This window comes from Budorcas taxicolor, chromosome 7 (genome assembly GCF_023091745.1).
Source record: "Budorcas taxicolor isolate Tak-1 chromosome 7, Takin1.1, whole genome shotgun sequence".
NCBI lineage: Eukaryota > Metazoa > Chordata > Mammalia > Artiodactyla > Bovidae > Budorcas > Budorcas taxicolor.
The window spans coordinates 25,815,789-25,839,790 of record NC_068916.1 but is presented as its reverse complement, the minus strand read 5'-3'; the positions used below and the strand labels follow the sequence as shown (position 1 = coordinate 25,839,790).

At 35.2% G+C, this 24,002-nt stretch overlaps 1 protein-coding gene across 1 annotated transcript in view; it reads left to right on the top strand.

The window, feature by feature from the left end:
* The window catches only part of SLC12A2 (solute carrier family 12 member 2), a 93,214-nt gene that overhangs the window by 53,938 nt on the left and 15,274 nt on the right, over positions 1-24,002 (top strand). The window contains exons 12-18 of the mRNA XM_052642968.1: positions 472-595; positions 1,589-1,690; positions 2,986-3,141; positions 4,428-4,527; positions 9,005-9,116; positions 10,636-10,776; positions 22,050-22,156. Of these exons, the coding sequence (XP_052498928.1) occupies positions 472-595; positions 1,589-1,690; positions 2,986-3,141; positions 4,428-4,527; positions 9,005-9,116; positions 10,636-10,776; positions 22,050-22,156 (842 nt within the window). The remainder of the gene's footprint in view (positions 1-471; positions 596-1,588; positions 1,691-2,985; positions 3,142-4,427; positions 4,528-9,004; positions 9,117-10,635; positions 10,777-22,049; positions 22,157-24,002) is intronic.

Sequence of the window (24,002 nt, the reverse complement as noted above, 5' to 3'; positions counted from 1 at the left end):
TTTCTTGTTATAATTAATACAGTAGAGGTATAGAATATTTCCTAAAACTATTTTCAGTATTGTTTTAAGAAAAGTGATTAAGTTTTATAATTAGGATTTCTATTTGCTTTAAGTCTTAGATTCAGACTTGGTTTTCTTAAAATAGGTCACACGTCTATCATACTTCTCAGGCTTCCACACTTCTATATATATATGCCTGCTTCTTTGACTGTTTATTCGTGTAAGACTGTCAACCTGGTGTGGGGTAAAATAGATAAACACTACAGTGTATTCCAAATCTCCTGCCTTTCTGATACTGGAAATGTTTGACTCTTCTTTACAATTTGTTGATAAAGCAGTATGAGAAGAAAAAAAAGAGGACCAAGAATTAGAAACTTGGGTTCGTTTCCTGATTAACCTGTTGTAACTGTAAGCAGATCTGTATGTCTTATTTTGATGTATTCCATTTTAATGTTTACATTTCTTTATTAGGCTCTATGTAAGGACAATATCTACCCAGCTTTCCAGATGTTTGCTAAAGGTTATGGGAAAAATAATGAACCTCTTCGTGGCTACATCTTAACATTCTTAATTGCACTTGGATTCATCTTAATTGGTTAGTCTATACATGTGTGCTGATGTAGATTTTGGTGTATTTATAGTATTAACTGTCAACATTGAGTCATTAAGTCATAAAATGTTACTTTGCCTGCTATACTAAGTTTCTTTTTGATCAAAGGAAAAGTTTAGGAAATACTGCAGATAATAGCATTCATTAAATATTTGCTCAAACTCATACCCTCACTAACTCCCTTTTAGGCTAAAGGGAGCTCCTAGGTTCTTATCCTTAAAACAAATATGATAATAGCATAGGGTAAAGGATTACGGTGTCTTCCATGAAGCTAGAACCTCTGCTGATCTTTTTGGTTCCTTTGCCTCTGATTAGGAAGCTAATGGGTCTTAAAGAACGTTTGGACTTTTGATTATACCATGGAAACAAACTTTCTTATCTGATGCTTAAAAATGTATCTGGTATAGCTACTTTTTGAGAACAGGTTGGCAATATTTAGGAAAGTTTCCTATGATCCACCAGTTCTTAGAGCTTTGTACCCTGCAGAAACTTGCATTTTTATATAAGAATATTTTTAGTGTCATTAATTATAATAGTGAAAAATGGAAACAACCTGAGTGAAACAGCAGAATATTTAGCAGTAAATATGTGAATAAACTTGGTTTTCATATGTTAATATGGATGAATCTCAAAAATAATGAATGTAAAAAAATCAAATTACTGAATGATAATATTGTATGATGTACTTTATGTAACTTTTAAAACATCCAAAACAGTGCTCCATAATCCTTGTGAACCATATATGTATGCAGGAAAACAGTATAACGTCACCGGAAAGAATATTTCAACTTGGAGAGAGTCATAAAGGAGGTTTCTACTGTGTACGTAGGATATGATTTAAAGTATACGAAGTATGTATAGCAAAGTTCATTAAATCTGGGTTATGGATTTAGGAGCATTATGCATTATCTAAAGCTTTGAAATGATTCATAGTTTTGAAAAGTTAAAAAATGTCTAAATGTCATGTTTCTTTTGCAGCTGAATTGAATGTTATTGCTCCAATTATCTCTAACTTCTTCCTTGCATCATATGCACTGATCAATTTTTCAGTATTTCATGCATCACTTGCAAAATCTCCAGGTGATTTTACATTTTCTTTAAAAGTTTCGTAAATGTGGCAATGTTTGATTTTAGAGAAAATAAAACTTTAATACATTTCAAAAGATGGCATGTGTGGAATTAGTTCACTAATGCTTCATTCTGCCTTTATAGTTGAGTCAAATTGAGTCTTCAGAGATCTTCTATCATGCAGTTTATTGGTAAACAATGTCTGTTTCTTCCTTCAAATAATTTAAAATAGCATTAACCTCAAATTCTGGCTAACTTTGAAAGAATTATTTTGTTTTTTTCTGTATTTATCAGTTCTAAGAACATTGTTATGATATAGTACCCTATCCAGGAATATTTTTAACACAATGAGTTCTGTGGAATTCTAATATAAGGGGTCTTTATCAACTGAAAAATTACTCCGTATACAGTTTTTATGGGTATTTTGTTATAAACCATGACAACAGTTGGGCATCAGAGAAGGAAATGAAGTAACAAAAACACTATTGATTCTATGGGCCTAGAAGTTTCTCAGAACAAGAAAGATAAAACATTGGAACTTAGGACACAAACATCTTAGCTTCAGTTTTTAAGAATATAAAGTTTAGAGATGAATGTGGGTATAGCTATATAAAAGGGCAACACAAGGGATTCTTGTGTTGAACTTTTATCTTGACTATTTTAATATCAATATTTTAGCTGTGATACTTTGGTATCATTTTGCAAGATGTTGTCACTGGGAGAAATTAGGTAAAGTGCCCCCAGAATCTCTGTATTATTTCTTAAAACTTTGTGTGAATCTGTAGTTATCTCAAAATTAAAAGCTTAATTTTTAAAAAAGAATATAAATTTTATTGAAATATTTCCCCAATGATATTTTTTTTAACAATTCTAAAGAACAATTTATTTGAATTGTTTTCTATATTCATTAACATATGGATGTGTCTTGTGCTAAAAACCAGAAAATAAAATCTCACTGTTAAGGACTCAGTTTGAACCCTAATTTTTTCACCTTCTCCTATTTTTAGCATTCACTGAGTTTAGGTTGATTTGTATTTGTTTAGTAAGGACTTTTTGAATTGGGAACTAGTAAGATAGGATAATGTCGATGTAAATAGATGTGCCCACTTCATGGCTACCAAGAATCATGACATTATGGTCAGTAATGGTCTATGACTTCATGTTTAATTAGCTTTACAGTTCACATTTGAAGACTTCTCAGTGTAGCAGCCACAGAGAAATTTATTTTGTGCGTGCATGTGTACCACTGTCTAAAGCAGATGAGGTAGCTGAGTGACTTATTTATCTATATTACTTGTTTCTGTTAGGGTGGCGTCCTGCATTCAAATACTACAATATGTGGATATCACTTCTTGGAGCAATTCTCTGTTGCATAGTGATGTTTGTCATTAACTGGTGGGCTGCATTGCTAACATATGTGATAGTTCTTGGACTTTACATTTATGTTACCTACAAAAAACCAGGTCAGTCTTCTCTCTTAATATTTAGTATTTCAAGCTAAAAAATGTTTAGATGTTCTTTGTACCTTTTCATATCTAAACATCCACTTTTGTATTTTGGAAAGGCCCTTTGCATAAAACCTAAAATGCTTTATTTCTAAATATATGTAGTTTTAATGAAAAAGTTACTATAAGACTTTTTATTCTGTGGAATTTCATTCTTACCCATGAGTTAAATTGAATTAATCCTATTTGTAGAAAAATAACAAATTCATGTAATAAACATTGTTTCACTCAATATGTTTTAAAATTAATCTTTGAAAGGATTTTATTACAGTACAGTAGTTTCTATTAGCCTGATAAGCATTATATGTATTACCTAATGTGGTTTAGTACCTACTATAATTTGTACCACAGAATCACAAAATATTAGAACACATAGTATCTTCCCTCTAGCTTACTATATAGCAAGGAAAATTGGACAGATATACTTAACTGGGAAATAAAGAGGGAAATAGTTAAAGATTATCTGGAATGTGTAGCATTGATAACTGCCGGGTATATCTCCACATAAGCAGATGCTGGGATAGGTTAGGATTAGTCCAGTTATTTAGTGTGATAACCTGGAACAAGGAAATCTATTGAAAAAGACTTGAAAAGTTTCAGCCCAATTGAGTAGATTAGAAAGAGACGACAAAGTAGTCACAGTGCAGTTATTTTAAACAGTGAGGAAACATTTTGTAATCCAAGTATGAGAGAATGAGGTTTTGGATTAGAATGGTGGCTTTAGAAATGAAATGGACAAAGAAGATATTGTTTTAAATATCTTAGAAACAATTATTTCTCTAATATGCCTATTAAGTCTCTAAAGTAACAAATGTCTAAAATCATTTGTGTTTAGACTGTTTATTCAATAAGAAGTAAAATTTGCCTTGATGTTCAAATAACTTAAACGGTGAAGTACTATAAATAGTACTTTATAACAATCAAAGATCTGCCTTTTTCCTTTTTGACCTTTGGCTGTATAAACAATGATTTTTAAATGTTTTCTTTGTTTGCAAGACTCATTTTGAGTTGAATGCACAGCATGTCTGCAGCCCTTTCATCTCAGTCTTTTCCAAGTTGTACATTTTTTTAAATGTTAATAGCTCAGATTAGCATTGTCTTAATTTGATGCTGTAGACGTAAACTATTGAAATTCCTGAGTACAACAGTTTATTTTAGCAGCTGACTTTTTAAATGTGCAACCGTTGGTTATTGATGATTTGTGATCACCAGTATTATGGTGCATGAACACTGTCCTCTTACAGATGTGAACTGGGGATCCTCCACACAAGCTCTGACTTATCTGAATGCACTGCAGCATTCAATTCGTCTTTCTGGAGTGGAAGACCACGTGAAAAACTTCAGGTAAGTGATCAGGTAACACAGAAACATTTTGTCTTAGATGGCAATCAGTTCTTCATTTATTGTTTAGTAATATTTTCATTTGGTGATATTTCATGAAAAATTATCTAAAAGCATAGAATATTGTTTCTTGTTTGGTTTGATTTGAGCAATTTATTCAAAAACAAGGTTGAGGCTTCTTGTTCTCAAAAATTTACAAAGAGAAAAATTATCATCTACCTTATAAAAATGTTACGGATGTTTTGGAGGTCTCTCTTTGAAGGCTTTTAAATAGATATCATTAAAGTAAACTTGTTCCCCCCTCTGTGGCCATTCAAGTTTCTAACTATTAAGGATGAAATTCATAAAAATACTTGTATTATAATTTTACTAAGGCGGTAAATATTTTCATGTTAGTGGCTTTGCTCTCACTGTGGAACTGGCAATCAGTTTTTGTGATAAAGAATCAATGTCAGAGTAAAGAGCATTTCTTACTATTTCCTTCCTTTTTATTTTATCTTAAAATAGTTTATCAGTCATCAATTTAAAAGCTATTCCTTAATTTAACATGTTTCTAATAGTCGATGAGATTCAGTTATTAAAGCACTGTTGTAAATCCAAAAGTATTAATTTATATAGATTCTTAGAAATTATAGATTATTGTTAATTTAAGTGTAGCTAAAGTGTAGCTAAAAGTAGGCTTGTGATTTTTTTAAAAATAGACCATTAGACAGTCATTCTCATACTGTTCACGTAAGCCTGGCTCTGAACAGGCAACTCTTCAGTCATGAGTAATTGCTTCTCATTGGCTTCTGCACAGTAATCACAGGAATAAATTCTTGTTTTCAGTAAAACAAAAGACAGAATCTTTTTAAAAGAAAATTTCAAGAGTGGATAAGTGCCAGAAAAGAAGTGCTCTACCAAATTTCTCTCAAGAAGAAACACCTTTGTATTAATATATTCTTTTTGTCACTCTTTGAATATCCTCCCCCCACCACCAACCACCACTACCACCAATTTGTTTTGTCAAATGAAAGATTCCCATAGACCACAGATCTTCAGTTCTGGAGTAGAAAGAAATAGGGAAAAGAAGTGAGAGCCCTGGGAGGAAAACTTTAATTTCAGCACATTTTTAATGTTTTAATAGTTAATGCAAAGTATGGCAGAAAATAGAAATACTTCCTTTGCATAAAAAGCTGTGTCCCAGAAGTGAGAGTATGATCAACAATCAGAATTAACTTGCCATCAATAAAAAACTGATCTTTGGCTTATTAATAGAAATGGGAGTTTTTTTAAAACTTAAAAAAAAAAGTTTAACAAGTGTTTTAAAATTTTTATCAGAATTATGCATGAACATATTTAAAAGAGGAAAAGCTTACATTTGTTGTGAAAATTAGTTGTCCTACTTCTCAAATCCCTGTTTCTGTTATGCCACCGGCAGCCAATTTCAACTCTTAGCTGAATTGTGTAGTATTTACTTCATAGTCCCCAAAAGCATGTTTGTCTTAGTGTATTGTTTGATTTTAAATTTTAGGCATTCTCTCTTGATTTCTTTCATCCATGCATGCCCATTACACACACACACCCTTCTCTTTACCCTATCCTCCCAGTATATTTTTATGTCATTATTTTGATTAGGTTAGACTTGATGTTTATATTTTTATGACTTTTAAAGCATAATTCAGAGCTTAGCCTTGTAAATTATGATTGCTTTCTTTTCCTGTACAGGTTTTATGTTTTCTATGTAGCCAATAAATTGTTTTTCCTATTTCAGTTTCTATTTATCACTATCTCAGCCTTCACCAAATTTGCCAAAAGATTTTGTTTTCTTCACTTTATAGTTTCTATTTCCTTGAAGTGTCTTTCTCATCATTTCCTTCCTCTTTAATTTGGGTTCTTAGATTTAGCCTTGTCTGAAATGTCTGTGATCTAGGGCTTGGGAAGTTCTGCACTGGGGGTGGGGCTCTCAGTCAAGCCCTTAATGGAGATTAATGTGATGGTTCTTTGAGAAGTTTAAGTCATCTTAAAAGTTTTCTTTTTGTAACTTGATTAGATTTTTCAGAAAAGAATCTTTTAATCTTTGCTTACTGATAAAGTTATGGCTGCCACAGTTCTGAGAGCTAAGTGAGAAGGCAGCTTGGAGATTTCAGTTTCCAGCATATAGCAAATGTTCTCCTAACTCCCTGCTTAAAGTAGCTGCTTATGCCCTCAGCTATTGCTCCCAGACCACACGCTTCTCTAGCAAATAAGCTCTAGCCTAATAGGGTTGGAGAAAGGCAGGGACAGTTGCCCACCATAGTGATGGACATGACTTGGGTTCATTTAGATGCTTCTTATGCAAACTTTAAATTAGTTCTCCTTACTTTTGTTTTTTTTTAACACATTGCCCCTGCCACTTCCAGAGGCATCTACTGCCTGTTAGTCCTAGGCATTTTGATGATTCTTAGGTGTAAAATCCGGAGAAGGCAATGGCACCCCACTCCAGTACTATTGCCTGGAAAATCCCATGGGCAGAGGAGCCTGGTAGGCTGCAGTCCGTGGGGTCGCTGAGTGACTTCCCTTTCACTTTTCACTTTCATGCATTGGAGAAGGAAATGGCAACCCACTCCAGTATTCTTGCCTGGAGAATGCCAGGGACAGGGGAGCCTGGTGGGCTGCCATCTGTGGGGTCGCACAGAGTCGGACACGACTGAAGTGACTTAGCAGCAGCAGCACCAGGTGTAAAATCAGGTGGCTTCACAGTTTTCTCTTAATGCTCATTTATAATTTAGCCTTTTCCTGATTTGTCAAATCCTTTATTCTTGCATCTGCTCTCTGGCTTTCAAAATTTCAGTGCAATTGTGTCCTATCCTCTTCTCTATATTTTGGTGCCTTAAAAAAATCCTATCATACTATGGAGATTTTAAAAGAGGGAGTAAAGATGAAGACAGATATTCACACTCTCTCGTTACTAGAAGACATCTCTAATATATTTTGTTCTTTACCTTTTTTTGGTATAATATTATACCCAAATTATGCCTTTGTGGTATGTTTACTAACATGTTTACTATTTAGTAAAGATGGGGACTACAAGTTCATTTCCCACAGTAGTAGGTTATATTAGTAATAAGTTAAACTACCGTAACAAAAAGCTGAAAAAACAAAGTGGCTGAACAAGATGGATATCAGTGTTCTGTGATAGTCCAAAGGTAGATGGACAGTTTATGGCTGCTACATAGATTGGCTGCACTTGGTCACTCAAGTCGCACATTTCTTCCTTTTACCTCATCAGCCTGCCATTCCCTAGAATATGTTTTTATGTCCATGTGGCCAAAGACATCACCAACTCCACAGTCTAGATTACAGAAAAGGTAAAGAAAGTATGGGGGGTGACCCAGGTTTCTTTTAAAGGATAGGATGAGGAATTAGGAACATCATACGGGCTGGAAATCAGTCATAGGGCCACTTTTAGGAAGGCTAAGAAAGACAGCTGGGGAGCCATGTAACCTGCTAACACTCAGATGGAGAGACTGGACTACTAGCAGTCTCTGGGCTGCTAAAGATGACTTCATGTTTGGTTGCCTCAAATCTATTCCTCCAGACAGAACTGGATTTTCAGATGGCTTGCTAAAATTCTGAATCAGTTGGTAGTCTTTATTCAGCTTTTCCTGCTTATTTTATGAGTATAGTTAGGAGCTACTAACTAATTTAGTAGGTAAGTCAGAATTCTTAGTCTATTTGCTTTTTGTTAAAGTTTAACTATACACATTGTTGATTTAATGAGTTTATGTGAATCTGTTTGAATTTATAAAATGGATATGTGAATATTTTTTCCTCAAACAAGATTGACTTTTACTTCTAGTCAGTGAAAATCAAGAGTTAAAAATACATGAAAAATCATGTGACTGTCTTATTTTTTGAAAGGCAGTTGAATTAATTTTGGCTTTCATTGTAATGAATTAGAATTAAAACTTTTAGTTCAAATAGAAACCTTTCTTCACCATAGGTGATTTTACTCGTAGAACAACATTCACTAAAATTAAGCTAGATTAGGGAAGACTGATATTACTAAGCAGAAATGAATATGATTTGATCAGGCTAAGAAGGAAAGGGACCTGTTCTTTACATGAAGACATGGCCATGTTCTCATGAAGTTTTCTGAACTCTGTGAAAGAATTGTAATGTTTATTACCTTTAGAAGATGAAAAGTTGTTACATGTTTTTAATCGGTTATGGTCATTTCTTTCTGTAGTATCTCCCAGGATCTTGATGTATATTACCTATTAATTTAGGATATTTGGTATGTTTGCTCAAAGAAGATTTTGTTTCTGCATTTCTCATGTACCAAGGAACCCTGGTTATGTCTCTTCTATGAGAATCGTGTAGCCTGTGTCTTGAGGACAGTTGTGTAAAGGAGAGTCTAGTGTACAATGTAGTGTTAGAGTAGCAACTTGAAATCATGTCCATGTTATCAAAACCTTAAATTTCTCTAATTACATTTCTCCTTTTAATCTTAAATTAGGCCTCAGTGTCTTGTTATGACAGGTGCGCCAAACTCACGCCCAGCTTTACTTCATCTTGTTCACGATTTCACAAAAAATGTTGGCTTGATGATCTGTGGTCATGTGCATATGGTAAGTCCTAGTTTTGTCTTCTATATTAAAACATTTTACACTCTGTGTATGTCATTTGTAATTTGTGAATCTTTCTAGATTTGAAATAATTTGAGTAGCTTTTAGGAAGCAATATTGCTTTAGCTAAGAAAAATAGCCTACTAAGGAGCTAAAAACAACTAAGGAATCTGAATGGAATTCGGTATGTGTTTTTTTCTTACTGATAAATCTAATAAAGTCCTGAGAACGCTAGGAACATTTACTTGTCAAATATGGTACTGATAAATATTTAGTATCTGGTATGTAAAGAGTAGGGTGAAAGCTGAATTCTTGCCCGTTCATTTTAGTTTTATTCATGAGTAAGGAAATTACTAAAAATAGGGGTAAATGTTCATCTAAAAGTAGTTTTATTTTTGGCCTCTTGGCTAAAATCACTAGATGATGGATCTTTTCTGCATAAGAAATTGGAGTTTGGTAAAAATTATTTACTAGATTAACTTACCTCCCAGGCTCTATTGCTTATTTTATTTTGGTGCTAGAAATGCATGTTATATGCCCTATGTCCCAGCCCCTGCTAGAGTTAATCTTCTACTTGTATAGTAGTAAAATGTGTGTGTAGGGTAGTGGAAGAACACACTGGGACACTGACTCCACTTGGGACCTGTGGAATTTCAGTTTGTCTCCAAGTAGATCAATTCAGGTTGGAGTCTTGAGCATAAGAAATTGCACAGAGGCAATTTTTCTACTAATAATGATAAATTGTACTACTCCTTTTCTTGTTTAGTTGCTAAGTCATGTCTGACTCTATACGACCCCATGGACTGTAGCCCACCAGGCTCCTCTGTCCATGGGATTTTCTAGACAAGAATACTGGAGTGGGTTGCCAGTTCCTTCCAGTTCCTTGTCTTATTCATGTATAATTAAAGTGAACTTTTAATCTTATTTTTAGATTATTTTTTTCTTAATACATTTTAGGTAAAACATATAATACATTTTATGTGTTGCTTACAAGGATCAAAATAGAATTGCAAGTTGAAAAAACTCATTTCCTTTCATATGTTATGTCATTGTTCAACAGAAGGACAAAGGAAAAAATGAATTTATATAGCTAACTTTGACTTTTAATGATATTTCTAGGTTTCTGAGAATTAATAACTCAGACATTTGAGACAAATGAAAAGATGGGAAACTTTCCATAGAAAAATAGAAGGCTGTTGTTTTTCTCTGTGTAATCTATTCTCCATTTTCAGTAATTTATAATTTCTCTTATTTACTACTACCAATGTTTATTTATTTTTCAAAGTCTGTGTTTCCTTTTCTCTTTCTGTGCCTCTGTTCCATCAACCCTGTCTTTTCATAATCTTTATTGGATGTAATTCACCAATTTGAGAGTAAAATGCTAGCATTATATTGTACTTCCCGTCTCCCCCCACTGCCATGTTTAGATGCCTTGTTTAAGCCAAGATAACAGGAAGCTTTTTTATGAAAATGGAATAGATTACCTTTCAGTTAAAGACTTACTAATATTTTTACCTTAAAGGGCCCTCGAAGACAAGCTATGAAAGAGATGTCCATTGATCAAGCCAGATATCAGCGGTGGCTTATTAAAAACAAAATGAAGGCTTTTTATGCTCCAGTACATGCAGATGATTTGAGAGAGGGTGCACAATATTTGATGCAGGTAAATTTCTTACCTCTTTTGAATGATAACATTTTAATTCTGTGTTAAGTGTTCAAAAATTTTTTTATTCCAGGTTTCATATTCACATTGATAAAAATTGTAAACCTTCAACATATCTTTATTACCGTATACCACTACTGTTTATTTAATTTGAGAGTTAAAAGGACTATAGAAATACTATGCTGTTAGTTGACAGCAGAGAACCTCTTTGTGAATTATCTTAGCCTATTTCTGTCCTTTTCCTAAGGTATTTCCCATTCACTCACTGCAGAGATTCACTGGGGTTTTTGGAGAGAGTGTTAAGTAATGGCAGTCCTTATTGAGTTTTTAAAGAAATTTTAATTCCTTATTTCTATTATGTTACTGGTTCTAAACTTAGACTTGTCATAGGTTTTGTGTTTGGGATAGTAACCAGAATGTGGGATTTGGAATCAATCCTAGGTTTAAATGCTAGCTAGCACTGCCACTTCCTTATTATAGATTTTGGACCAAACAAAAAAATTATTTACCTTCTCTGAAACTCCGTTTCTTCACCTCTTATGGCTGTAGGAAGACAGTGTTGGCCAACTTATTTTTATAGGAACCTCTTTCTTCAAAAGAAAACTTCAAGCAAAAGCCCCTTGTTTTGCTTTGCTTTGTTTGAGCTGCTTTGTTAAAATAGAGTAGGAGATTCAGAATACTGTCACTGGCCTTTTTCTATTTTGTGTCTTTTAAAACTTGACAAGCATGCGGTTAAGAATAGTCTAGGCAGTCCTCTGGAATAATAAGAGGTGGAAGTAGGATTGCTTTGACAGACATAAAGCCTTATCATAAAACTATAGTGATTAAGAAATCGTGGTGTTGAAGTAGGGACAGACATTTCAACTGAGTAGAAACTGAATCTTTGATATAGGAAATTAAATACATGACAGAGGTGACATTGAAAGGATGAACTGGGAAAACTGATTATGTGAAAAAAATAACAGGTCTTTATAAAGATGAAAAATATTTCCAGGTGAGTTGAAAGACCTGCACAAGAACAGAAAATTTTTTAAGCTTTTAAAAGAAAACAGAAAATAAATTTTTGATCTTGGACTAGGGAAGAAGTTTTTAAATGAGACGCAAAAAGTTAAACTATGAAGAAGAAACCAATTTTTTTTTAGTTAACATATAAAACTGCTTCTTAAAGAAAGCATGAAAATGAAAAATGAAGCCACAGACCTAAGGGAGAAAATGTTATTAGCAAAAGAATATGGTCCACAATATATAAAGAAATACTGTAAATCAATAAGAGATTTTTCTTTTAAAGAAGTAAAAGACATGAAAAGAAGAGGAAACCTAAATGACAGAAGTAGAAACTAAAACCATAGTACAGTCTTTAGCGCCTTTTCTAGTGGCGGTAAATTTGAAGCACTTTAAAGGACCAGACCCTGGGAAGAGGAGATGTGCAAAGAATTTAAGAAGGCCTGCACAAGTTATTCAGAAGATAGAAGATAATCAGGAGCAAAATGATTGGATTAATTTGTCCTTGATTTTTCCCTATTTAAAGTGCGTTCACCTGAAACTGTATTTTACTCAAAGTATTGACACCATGGGAAGATATTTCTTTGACATCGCACTAATAATCAACCTACTGGAAGAGCTGTCTTTGAATTATTTTCTAATATGTGCCCCAAAACATGCAAGAACTTTCGTTGTCTTTGTACAGGTGAAAAGGGGACTGGGAAATCAACTCAGATGCTATTATAAAAGTTGTCTCTTTCACCGAGTTGTCAAAGATTTTATGGTTCGAGGTGGTGACTTCAGTGAAGGAAATGGACAAGGAGTGGGTATCCATTTAAGGAGCATTTTTTGAAGATGAGTGTTTTGCTGTTAAACACAATAAAGAATTTCCCTTCAGTGTAACCACGGGAAGGATACAAACGCCTCACAGTTCTTCATAACAACAAAATAAACTCATTTAGATGGGTATCATGTTGTTTTTAGGCAAGTGATTTATGGTCAAAAAGTTGTGAGAGAGAGAGAAAACCAGAGAACAGATGCAGCTAGCAAACCATTTGCTGAAATGCAGATACTTAGTTGTGGGGAGCTAGTTCCCAAATCTAAAGAAAACAGAAAGACTTCTGAAGAAATCTGACTATCTGGGCCTATCTGTATGTGGTCTCGCTCAGTTCAGTTCAGTCGCTCAGTCGTGTCCAACTCTTTGTGACCCCATGGACACCAGGCCTCCCTGTCCATCACCATCTCCCAGAGTTTATTCAAACTCACGTGCATTGAGTCAGTGATGCCATCCAACCATCTTATCCTCTGTCATCACCTTCTCCTCCCACCTTCAATCTTTCCCGCCATAAGGGTCTTTTCAAATGAGTCAGTTCTTCGCATCAGGTGGCCAAAGTATTGGAGTTTCAGCTTCAGCATCAGTCCTTCCAGTGAATATTCAGGACTGATTTCTTTTAGGATGTGCTGGTTAGATCTCCTTGCAGTCCAAGGGACTCTCAAGAGTCTTCTCCAACACCACAGTTCAAAAACATCACTTCTTCGGCACTCTGCTTTCTTCATAGTCCAACTATCATATCCATACATGACTACTGGAAAAACCATAGCCTTGACTAGACAGACTTTTGTTGGCAAAGTAATGTCTCTGCTTTTTAATATGCTGTCTAGGTTGGTCATAACTTTTCTTCCAAGGAGTTGCTGCTGCTGCTGCTAAGTTGTGTCAGTCGTGTACCGACTCTGTGCAACCCCATAGCCAGCAGCCCACCAGGCTTCTCTGTCCCTGGGATTCTCCAGGCAAGAACACTGGAGTGGGTTGCCATTTCCTTCTTCAGTGCATGAAAGTGAAAAGTGAAAGTGAAGTCGCTCAGTCGTGTCTGACTCCTTGTGACCCCATGGACTGTAGCCCACCAAACTTCTCTGTCCATGGGATTTCCCAGACAAGAGTACTGGAGTGGGTTGCCATTGCCTTCTCCCTTCCAAGGAGTAAGCATCTTTTAATTTCATGGTTACAGTCACCGTCTGCAGTGATTTTGGAGCCCAAGAAAATAAAGTCTGCCACTGTTTCCCCATCTATTTCCCATGAAGGGATGGGATCAGATGCCATGATCTTAGTTTTCTGAATGTTGAGCTTTAAGGCAACTTTTTCACTGTCCTCTATCACTTTCATCAAGAGGCTCTTATAGTTCTTCTTTGCTTTCTGCCATAAGGGTGGTGTCATCTGCATATCTGAAGTTACTGATATTTCTCCCAGCAATCTTGATTCCAGCTTGTGCTTCCTCCAGCCCAGCATTTCTCATGATGTACTCTGCATATAAGTTAAATAAGCAGGGTGACAATATACAGCCTTGATGTACTCCTTTCACGATTTGGAACCCATCTGTTGTTCCATGTCCAGTTCTAACTGTTGCTTTCCGACCTGCCTACAGATTTCTCAAGAGGCAGGTCAGGTGGTCTGGTATTTCTCTTGAGGAATTTTCCAGTTTGTTGTGATCCACACAGTCAAAGGCTTTGGCATAGTCAATAAAGCAAAAATAGATGTTTTTTCTGGAACTCTCTTTTTCCGTGATCCATCAGATGTTGACAATTTGATTTCTGCTTCCTCTTCCTCTTCCAAATCCAGCTTGAACATCTGGAAGTTCACAGTTGATGTACTACTGAAACTGGCTTGGAGAATTTTGAGCATTACTTTACTAGTGTGTGAGATGAATGCAGTTGTGCAGTAGTTTGAGCATTCTTTGACATTGCCTTTCCTTGGGACTGGAATAAAACTGACCTTTTCCAGTCCTGTGGCCATTGCTGAGTTTTCCAAACTTGCTGGCATATTGAGTGCAGCACATTCACAGCATCATCTTTTATGATTTAAAATAGCTCAACTGGAATCCCATCACCTCCACTAGCTTTGTTCATAGTGATGCTTCCTAAGGCCCACTTGACTTCACATTCCAGGAGGTCTGACTCTTGGTGAGTGGTCATACCATCGTGATCATACTATCTGGGTTATAAAGTTTTAAAAATATGTAACTTAAAAATTCAAACTTATATATCCCTAGATAATGGAATATACAGTAAAAATATAAGGAGATCTTGAAAAGGATTCATAGTGTGCTTATATGTATTCATCAAGCTTATTAAAGTGAGTGGTGATTATTACTTTATTCACTTTTTGTATGTGAAATATGTAAATATTTAAAACGGAATGCTACCCCTATCATAAGGTTGTTTCTAGTGCTTAAATCTTGGCTACTTTTGTATAATTTATAAGAACACTTTGATAATTACTTTATATATTTAATAAGTGTTATAAAGGAAATGACGGAGAAGGCAATGGCACCCCACTCCAGTACTCTTGCCTGGAAAATTCCATGGACGGAGGAGCCTGGTGGGCTGCAGTCCATGGGGTCGCGAGGAGTCGGACATGACTGAGCGACTTCCCTTTCACTTTTCACTTTCATGCATTGGAGAAGGAAATGGCAACCCACTCCAGTGTTCTTGCCTGGAGAATCCCAGGGACGGGGGAATCTGGTGAGCTTCCATCTATGGGGTAGAACAGAGTCGGACACGACTGATGCGACTTAGCAGCAGCAGCAGCAGCATAAAGGAAATGAAGGAAAATACTTACTTAGAGCAATGTTTCTTAACTTTAGCCTGCATCAGAATTACCTATTGGACTTCCTAAAACACAGCCTTCTGGGCCCTGTCTTTATAGTGATTCAGTAGGTCTAGGGTGAGGCCCAATAATTGGCATTTCTAACAAGTTTTCTGGTGATGCTGCTGCCATTCCAGTCCAGGTACTATGCTTTGAGCACCATACTCTCGGGTTTTTGTAGTATATATGACAGTACTGTAAATTTGCCAAGAGTGAGGAACTATCCTGCCTAGCATTCTCTTCCACCTAACATGCTCATCCCCGCAGGTCATGACAGTTTCACCAGTGTGGGCAAAGGGAGCATCAGTATCATTCTGAGACTGCCTTATAAAACCTGACAAATGCTGCCCCCCTTACAAAGATGCTCAGGAGATGGTTTATTGCAGTGGCAGAGTATCTGAGGAACTGTTTTAAAATACCCTTACAAATTGCCTCTTTAGAACTAATCACTGAAATATGAGTTGCCACTGAGTATTTCTCTTTACTTCATACCTTCTCAAAACCCATTACATAAAGTGGCAAATGCCTTCATGTCTGTTGGAGGTTTATAATCTTTGTCAAAGTAGTTTGTGCATTGATTTCTTTATACAGTAACTTATAGTTCTAGAGATGCTGTTTTATATGGGTTTGTTTTATTATACATTCTGATCTTTTTAATTTCTTTGTCACTTCATTTATCAGGTTACTAATTATAATCATAAGCATTTATTTAGAGACTCACTATTTTAAGAGGTTCAGTTCAGTTCAGTTGCTCAGTCGTGTCCCACTCTTTTCGACCCCATGAATCACAGCATGCCAGGCCTCCCTGTCCATCACCAATTCCCGGAGTTCACTCAAACTCACGTTGATCGAGTTGGTGATGCCATGCAGCCATCTCATCCTCTGTCGTCCCCTTTTCCTCCTGCCCCCAATCCCTCCCAGCATCAGAGTCTTTTCCAATGAGTCAACTCTTCGCATGAGGTGGCCAAAGTACTGGATTTTCAGCTTTAGCATCATTCCTTCCAAAGAACACCCAGGGCTGATCTCCTTTAGAATGGACTGATTGGATCTCCTTGCAGTCCAAGGGACTCTCAAGAGTCTTCTCCACCACCACAGTTCAAAAGCATCAATTCTTCGGCGCTCAGCTTTCTTCACAGTCGAACTCTCAAATCCATACATGACCACTGGAAAAACCATAGCCTTGACTAGATGGACTTTTGTTGGCCAAGTAATGTCTCTGCTTTTTAATATGATGTCTAGGTTGGTCATAACTTTTCTTCCAAGGAGTAAGCATCTTTTAATTTCATGGCTGCAATCACCATCTGCAGTGATTTTGGAGCCCCCCAAAATAAAGTCTGCCACTGTTTCCCCATCTATTTCCTATGAAGTGATGGGACCATGATCTTAGTTTTCTGATGTTGAGCTTTAAGCCAACTCCTCTTTCACTTTCATCAAGAGGCTTTTTAGTTCCTCTTCACTTTCTGCCATAAGGGTGGTGTCATCTGCATATCTGAGGTTATTGATATTTCTCCCAGCAATCTTGATTCCAGCTTGTGCTTCTTCCAGCCCAGTGTTTCTCATGATGTACTCTGCATATAAGTTAAATAAGCACGGTGACAATAAACAGCCTTGACGTACTCCTTTTCCTATTTGGAACCAGTCTGTTGTTCCGTGTCCAGTTCTAACTGCATATAGGTTTCTCAAGAGGCAGGTCAGGTGGTCTGGTATTGCCATCTCTTTCAGAATTTTCCACAGTTTATTGTGATCCACACACTCAAAGGCTTTGTCATCATCAATAAAGCAGAAATATATGTTTTTCTGGAACTCTCTTGCTTTTTCCATGAAAAGAAATGCAAAAAAGCAAAATGACTGTTTGGGGAGGCCTTACAAATAGCTGTGAAAAGAAGAGAAGCGAAAAGCAATGGAGAAAAGGAAAGATATAAGCATCTGAATGCAGAGTTCCAACTAATAGCAAGAAGAGATAAGAAAGCCTTCTTCAGCAATCAGTGCAAAGAAATAGAGGAAAACAACAGAATGGGGAAGACTAGAGATCTCTTCAAGAAAATTAGAGATACCAAGGGAACATTTCATGCAAAGATGGGCTTGGTAAAGGACAGAAATGGTATGGACCTAACAAAAGCAGAAAATATTAAGAAGAGGTGGCAAGAATACACAGAAGAACTGTACAAACAAGAGCTTCATGACCCAGATAATCACGATGGTGTGATCACTCACTTAGAGCCAGACATCCTGGAATGTGAAGTCAAGTGGGCCTTAGAAAGCATGACTACGAACAAAGCTAGTGGAGGTGATGGAATTCCAGTTGAGCTATTTTAAATCCTAAAAGGTGATGCTGTGAAAGTGCTGCACTCAATATGCCAGCAAATTTGGAAAACTCAGCAGTGGCCACAGGACTGGAAAAGATCAGTTTTCATTCCAATCCCAAAGAAAGGCAATGCCAAAGAATGCTCAAACTACTGCACAGTTTGAGCATCTAGTAAAGATGCTCATCTCACATGCTAGTAAAGTAATGCTCAAAATTCTCCAAGCCAGGCTTCAGCAATACGTGAACCGTGAACTTCCAGATGTTCAAGCTGGTTTTAGAAAAGGCAGAGGACCCAGAGATCAAATTGCCAACATCCTCTGGATCATATTAAGAGGTAGTCTTGCCAATAGCTTGCTTATGGGGCCCTTTGGCAGTAAGACATTAACACTGCTAACTTCTTTATTCCTCCCCCACTTTTCTTTAAAGGCAGGAGACACTTGATTGTGAACTGAATTTTAAATAGTCATTTTAAATTAGTAGAAAATTCTTGTTTTTACTGAAAATTCATATTACATCATGATGATCTTTAAATCACATGGATCTCATCCAGTCTTAGTGTAGCTATTATTACCTTTTTTCCTGGGCAAAACTAGCCTAGAATTATCCTATAATATATACTGAGTGTTTCAGAAACCTTTTCTCTTCTTCATCAGCTACATTTTGAGGTAAGAAGCAATTTTAAAAACATTTTCTAAAATAAGTAGGTCAAAATAACTTAATAATGCCAATAAGAATATTTAAAACTAAATTATACCCATGTCCTGTAGCTCCTTTCTATATACATAAAATGCCATAATATTAAATTAATTAAATCATAATTTAAAACCATCACTATTAACTCAACCTTTAAAAAACAAAGCATCTAAAACATGAAGCCAAAACTATAATTTTTATCAGTGATTCTTAATACAAATCTCATGGCAGTATTTAACTGGATAACCATGATATTTGGAAATGTTTTCACTTAATAGCCAAAGACATACTATTGAGGAAATAGCTATTCTTTCTGCCACACTAAAAACAGTTACCAAAAAATAAATAAATAAAAAGTTACAATGATACAAAGAAAAATATTATAAAAAACTAAATGCATTTCTTATCAGCAAATTCTGGTGGAAGATAGGCAAAAAACATTGCTAACAATTCAAACAAATGACAGGGAGAATGTCTTGATTGAAACTAAAGATATTTGGAATAAGCTTCAGATGATTGCACTTTGCTAAATCAGTTTCAATTATGGAAGTTCACAAAGAACTTATTTTCTTTGAGCCAAAAGAAATATGTTCTAGAGAAGACATATTTTCAGTAATGTTATTTCTTTAAAATACAGGATGTTTTATAGAAACATAAAATATTACTCGTAATTAAATAGCTACTTTGATTATAATTTATAAAGGATTTAGGATGACTGATGTGAAATTTCTTTACTCAGTCATTCAAGAGAAAGTTATTATGATAATGAAGTTGAAAGCAGAAGTGCACAGAATACCTCAGGATGTTTAATGTTATACAAATAAAACCTTTTAATTATAATAAGATTGTGCAAAAGTTTGTGATGAGAAAAGGAATAACTCTGACAGTATTTTGTATTATCAAGAAGTTACCAGTCATCTTGTAGCTTAGTTCTTTAAAAGAAAAACAACTGTAAAACTTGAAGATATTTCTTGGTTTTTGCTTACCAGAAAAGTGAAACAAAATTATGCTCTGTAGTTAGTAGCCACCTTGCTACCTAACACTTAGTTTTACAAAACAAAAATAAGTAATTTTATCTGTTTCCTAAAGGTAAATGGTTGTTTATAATTCTGAGTTTAAAAAAATCTTTTTTGAAATTTGTGCAGGAATAGAACATTTTGGAAATGACTGTGAACTTTACATGGGTAGGCTTATTGCTTTTGTTCCCAAGTTATCCAGTCTTTAGGACAGTGGCACATGGTCAGCTCTTGAAAAGTACCTGAATTAATCTTTAACCAAGAATTTTTTACATATATCACCTATAAAAACTTAAGTGTGACCTCACAGAACATAAAAACTTAATTCAAAATGGATCTAAGATCCACAGATAAGGGTAAAACCATAAAGCTCTCTGAGGAAAACATAGAGGTAAATCTTCATGATCTTGAATTTGACAACATATTCTTAGATATGGCACCAGACACACAAGCAGCAAAACCAGAGTAGACAAGTTTGACCTCATCACAGCTAAAAACTTTTGTACATCCAAGGATATTATCAAGAAAGTAGAAAGACAACCTACAGGATGGAAGAAAACCTTTTCACATCATATATGTGATAAGTCCTAATATCCAAAATATATATAAAATTCCAAAGAAACAAAAAGACAAGTCTATTTAAAAAGGGGCAAAGAACTTGAATAAACATTTCTCCAAAGAAGATATAAAGATAACTAATAAGCACATTAAAAAAGGCTTAGTATCATTAGTCATTCAGTTCAGTTCAGTCACTCAGTCGTGTCCATCTCTTTGCGACCCCCATGGACTGCAGCACACCAGGGCTCCCTGTCCATCACCAACTCCTAGAGTTTACCCAAACTCATGTTCATTGAGTCGGTGATGCCATCTGACCATCTCATCCTCTGGTGTCCCCTTCTCCTCCTGCCCTCAATCTTTCCCAGCATCAGGGTCTTTTCAAATAAGTCAGTTCTTCGCATCAGGTGGCCAAAGTATTGAAGTTTCGGCTTTGACATCAGTCCTTCCAGTGAACACTCAGGACTGACCTCCTTGCAGTCCAAGGGACTCTCAAGAGTCTTCTCCAACACCGCAGTTCAAAGCATCAGTTCTTCGGCACTCAACTCTCATGTCCATACATGACCACTGGAAAAACCACAGCCTTCACTAGACAGACCTTAGTTGGCAGAGTAATGTCTCTGCTTTTTAATATGCTGTCTAGATTGGTCATAACTTTTCTTCCAAGGAGTAAGCATCTTTTAGTTTCATGGCTGCAGTCATTATCTGCAGTGATTTTGGAGCCCAAGAAAATAAAGTCTGCCACTGTTTCCATTGTTTCCCTGTCTATTTGCCATGAAGTGATGGGACTGGATGCCATAATCTTAGTTTTCTGAATGTTGAGCTTTAAGCCAACTTTTTCACTCTCCTCTTTCACTTTCATCAAGAGGCTCTTTAGTTCTTCATTTGGCCAATGCAAAATCAAAGCTATAGTGTGAGATACCATTTTATACTACTAGCTTGTATGTAATTAGGTAAACAAGAAATAACAAGTGTTGCTGAGGATGTAGAGAAACTGGAGCGTTTGCATTGCTGGTGAGAATGTGAAATGATGCAGCTGCTGTGGGAAACAGTTTGGTTACTCAAAAGGTTAAACAAGGAATTACTGTATATCCAACAATTTATTACTCCTAGTCATATACCCAAAGAAATTAAAAGCCAGGAGTCAAAGAGATGTTTTTAGGCCAGTGTTTGTTTCAGCATTACAGTAGCCAAAAGGTAGAAACAACCTAATTATGTATCAAAAGATGAATGGATAAACAAAATATCATAAATACATAGAATGGACTATTATTCAGCCATAAAAAGGAGAGTAGTTCTAATAGATGCTGTAACGTGGATGAACCTAGAAGACAGTACACTAAATGAAATAAGCCAGGGCCCGGAGGGAGGAAAGAATTCGTGTTTAGAGAATTTCTGTTTAGGGTGATAGGAAAGTTTTTTGGAAATAGATAGTGGGGTTGGCTGTACAACACTGTGAATGTGATTAATGCCACTGAATTGTGCATTTTAAAATGGCTAAAATGGCAAACTATTTTATCTTTTATATGTATCCAGCCTTGGGAATAGGATTTTCAGTGTTTTTTAAAAATAGTATAAAAGAAATTAATTGGATTTGGGGGCATATTTGTTAAGCACATTGAATTGCAACTCTGCACAAAGTTGTGAGAACAGTTGATGGAATTTTAAACTGTGGCCAGCAATGCATTCAGTTTGGACTTCTGATCAGGTTTTAATGGCTGTTATCAAAATATATATATAATTGAGAGTATCACTGTATTGTTATGATTTTTATGAAGGGTTAAGTATATTCCATCATCTTTCTCTTACTACAGTCAAAAATTTTAATAAGTCATGAAAGTACAAAAATTTAGAACTTTTCAGCTGTTTAATTTTATCTTCTATTTTTATATGTTTAATCATAAGTAATATGATTTATATAGTATATGTAATTTATTATAAGTATGCATGTATTGCTCAAGAATTTTTACTGATAAGAGTACACAATTTTGAAATGTTTGGAGTCTGTCCATTAGGATATTGTCATTTAAAAACCATTTTGTGAATAGCGTATCTTTAAAGTTGTATTTTTTCTGTGTTTTAGGCTGCTGGTCTTGGGCGTATGAAACCAAACACACTCGTCCTTGGATTTAAGAAAGACTGGTTGCAAGCAGATATGAGGGATGTAGATATGTATATAAACTTATTTCAGTGAGTATCCTTTTAATTCAGTAATTTAGTTGATTGAGAAGGTACTGATTTTGAAAGCTTGCACTGGTTTTTGAAGTCTGTTCTTAAATAGTCTTTTCTAGTAAAAGGATAAGAATGAAAATAATCACTTGGAAATTATTTGCATTTCCTTTTTTAAATGCACTTAATATGTTTGCTTTTCTGCACCTTTGAGTTAACTGTTCACTTTTCAGTGGTATTGCCAATGAAGTTTATAAGATAGCTTAGTTTTGATTTACATCAATTTACAGGTTGTCTAATGAGTTCTTATGCTTTTGTTACTTTGTTTTTCTGATATTACTGTATCCATGTTATTAATTTTTGCATATATATCTGTTTAATATAAATATGTTTTGGAACGGAACTTTTTAATAAAAGATAAAATTTCTTTTTGTCAGATTTTGTTTTTAAGCTTGAAAAGTACTTTCTCTTTCTATAATAGTATTCCTGGTATTTATTTAGCAAATCTCTTTGTTTAGTCCACATGAGCATAAGGATTCCCTCTCCCTACATCATAGTTGATTGAAGAGTAGCTTCTTTTTGTCATAGCTACTGATGAAATAGAACAGTTCACTCTTCATAATTTCTTCATAAAAAATTTCATTTTAAAGAAAAATTTATATCTAGCAAAATAACTCTTAAGACCAGATTCACATCCTATTTCTCTGTGAATTTTTGTCTGTTTATCCTTAACTAACTGGAGCTGTTTCCCTTCCCAGAGCCCCTATTGTGTCTATTGATAGAACCATATAATTATTTGCCTGTGTCACATGTAATATTTTTGTTTTTGTAGCTGCCTTGAAACGTTTTTGTGGAAGTACCCAGATCTTATACTTTATTTTTATAAATCTCCTTGTATTGATTAGTAAAACATGCCATAGATAAGATTTCCCAAGGAATTGTTAAGTGGTTTTAGTAAAATTCAAGCTCTGCTGGGTTTGTCAGAGGTTGTGACTGCTCTTTGGGTTTGTTACTTGTTTATAAACAGCATTCCCTTCTCCCTTTCTTATTCTGTGGTCTGTACTTTGTATACATGTGGATCAGGGAAAGAAGAACAGTATGAAAGAAAGAATCCATCAAGGGGGCCTTGAGCCAGGGAGTATGCTTTTTTCCTTTGAAGATGTAAGACCAGTGAGGTGGAGTAGTTATCCTAGAAGACAGAAAAAGGGACATTTTTGCAAATAATCATTCGTTTTTTGTTGTGTTTGTAATAATGGGAGCACTGAAAGAAGGGAGTCTTATCTGACACTGATCTTCCAGGAACTGAAGTGAATGTTTGCTCTGAAAGTCCAGTATTGTGTGTCAGGCAGCAGTTTAAAAATAGGTCAAATATTGCTCTCTGGTTTCTGAAACTATAGGAGTTGATGGCTGTTTGAAAGCAGTGATACTGCTTACTCTTTTATCTTGTGACACTTCTGTTTTGGCTGTGATTTGAAATACCTGGAACAGTTAAGGTATACTTTATTTACTATGTATGTATTAACAGTATGGAGGGTCTGAAACTGCCAATCAATTTCTATAGCTTAAAGAAATTATATAGATTATAGGAATTTCTATATGTTATAGCAAAAACATTTAGCTGTTTTAATCTGAAGTAAACTTAAGAGCTATATTCCCTGAATTTTCTTAAAGGACATTGATTTTGGCTCAATTACTTTATTAACTATTTAAAAAAATACTTGTAGTTATTTCTTTTCTAATAATTAATTAGATCATTGACAGTAGAGCTCAGAATGTCTATTAATTTTTTCTCCAGTGAATCTCTTTTGACCTTGTTTAAAATTCAACCAAGGAGAAATGAGGTTGAAATTGTCTCCCTGTGATTTAA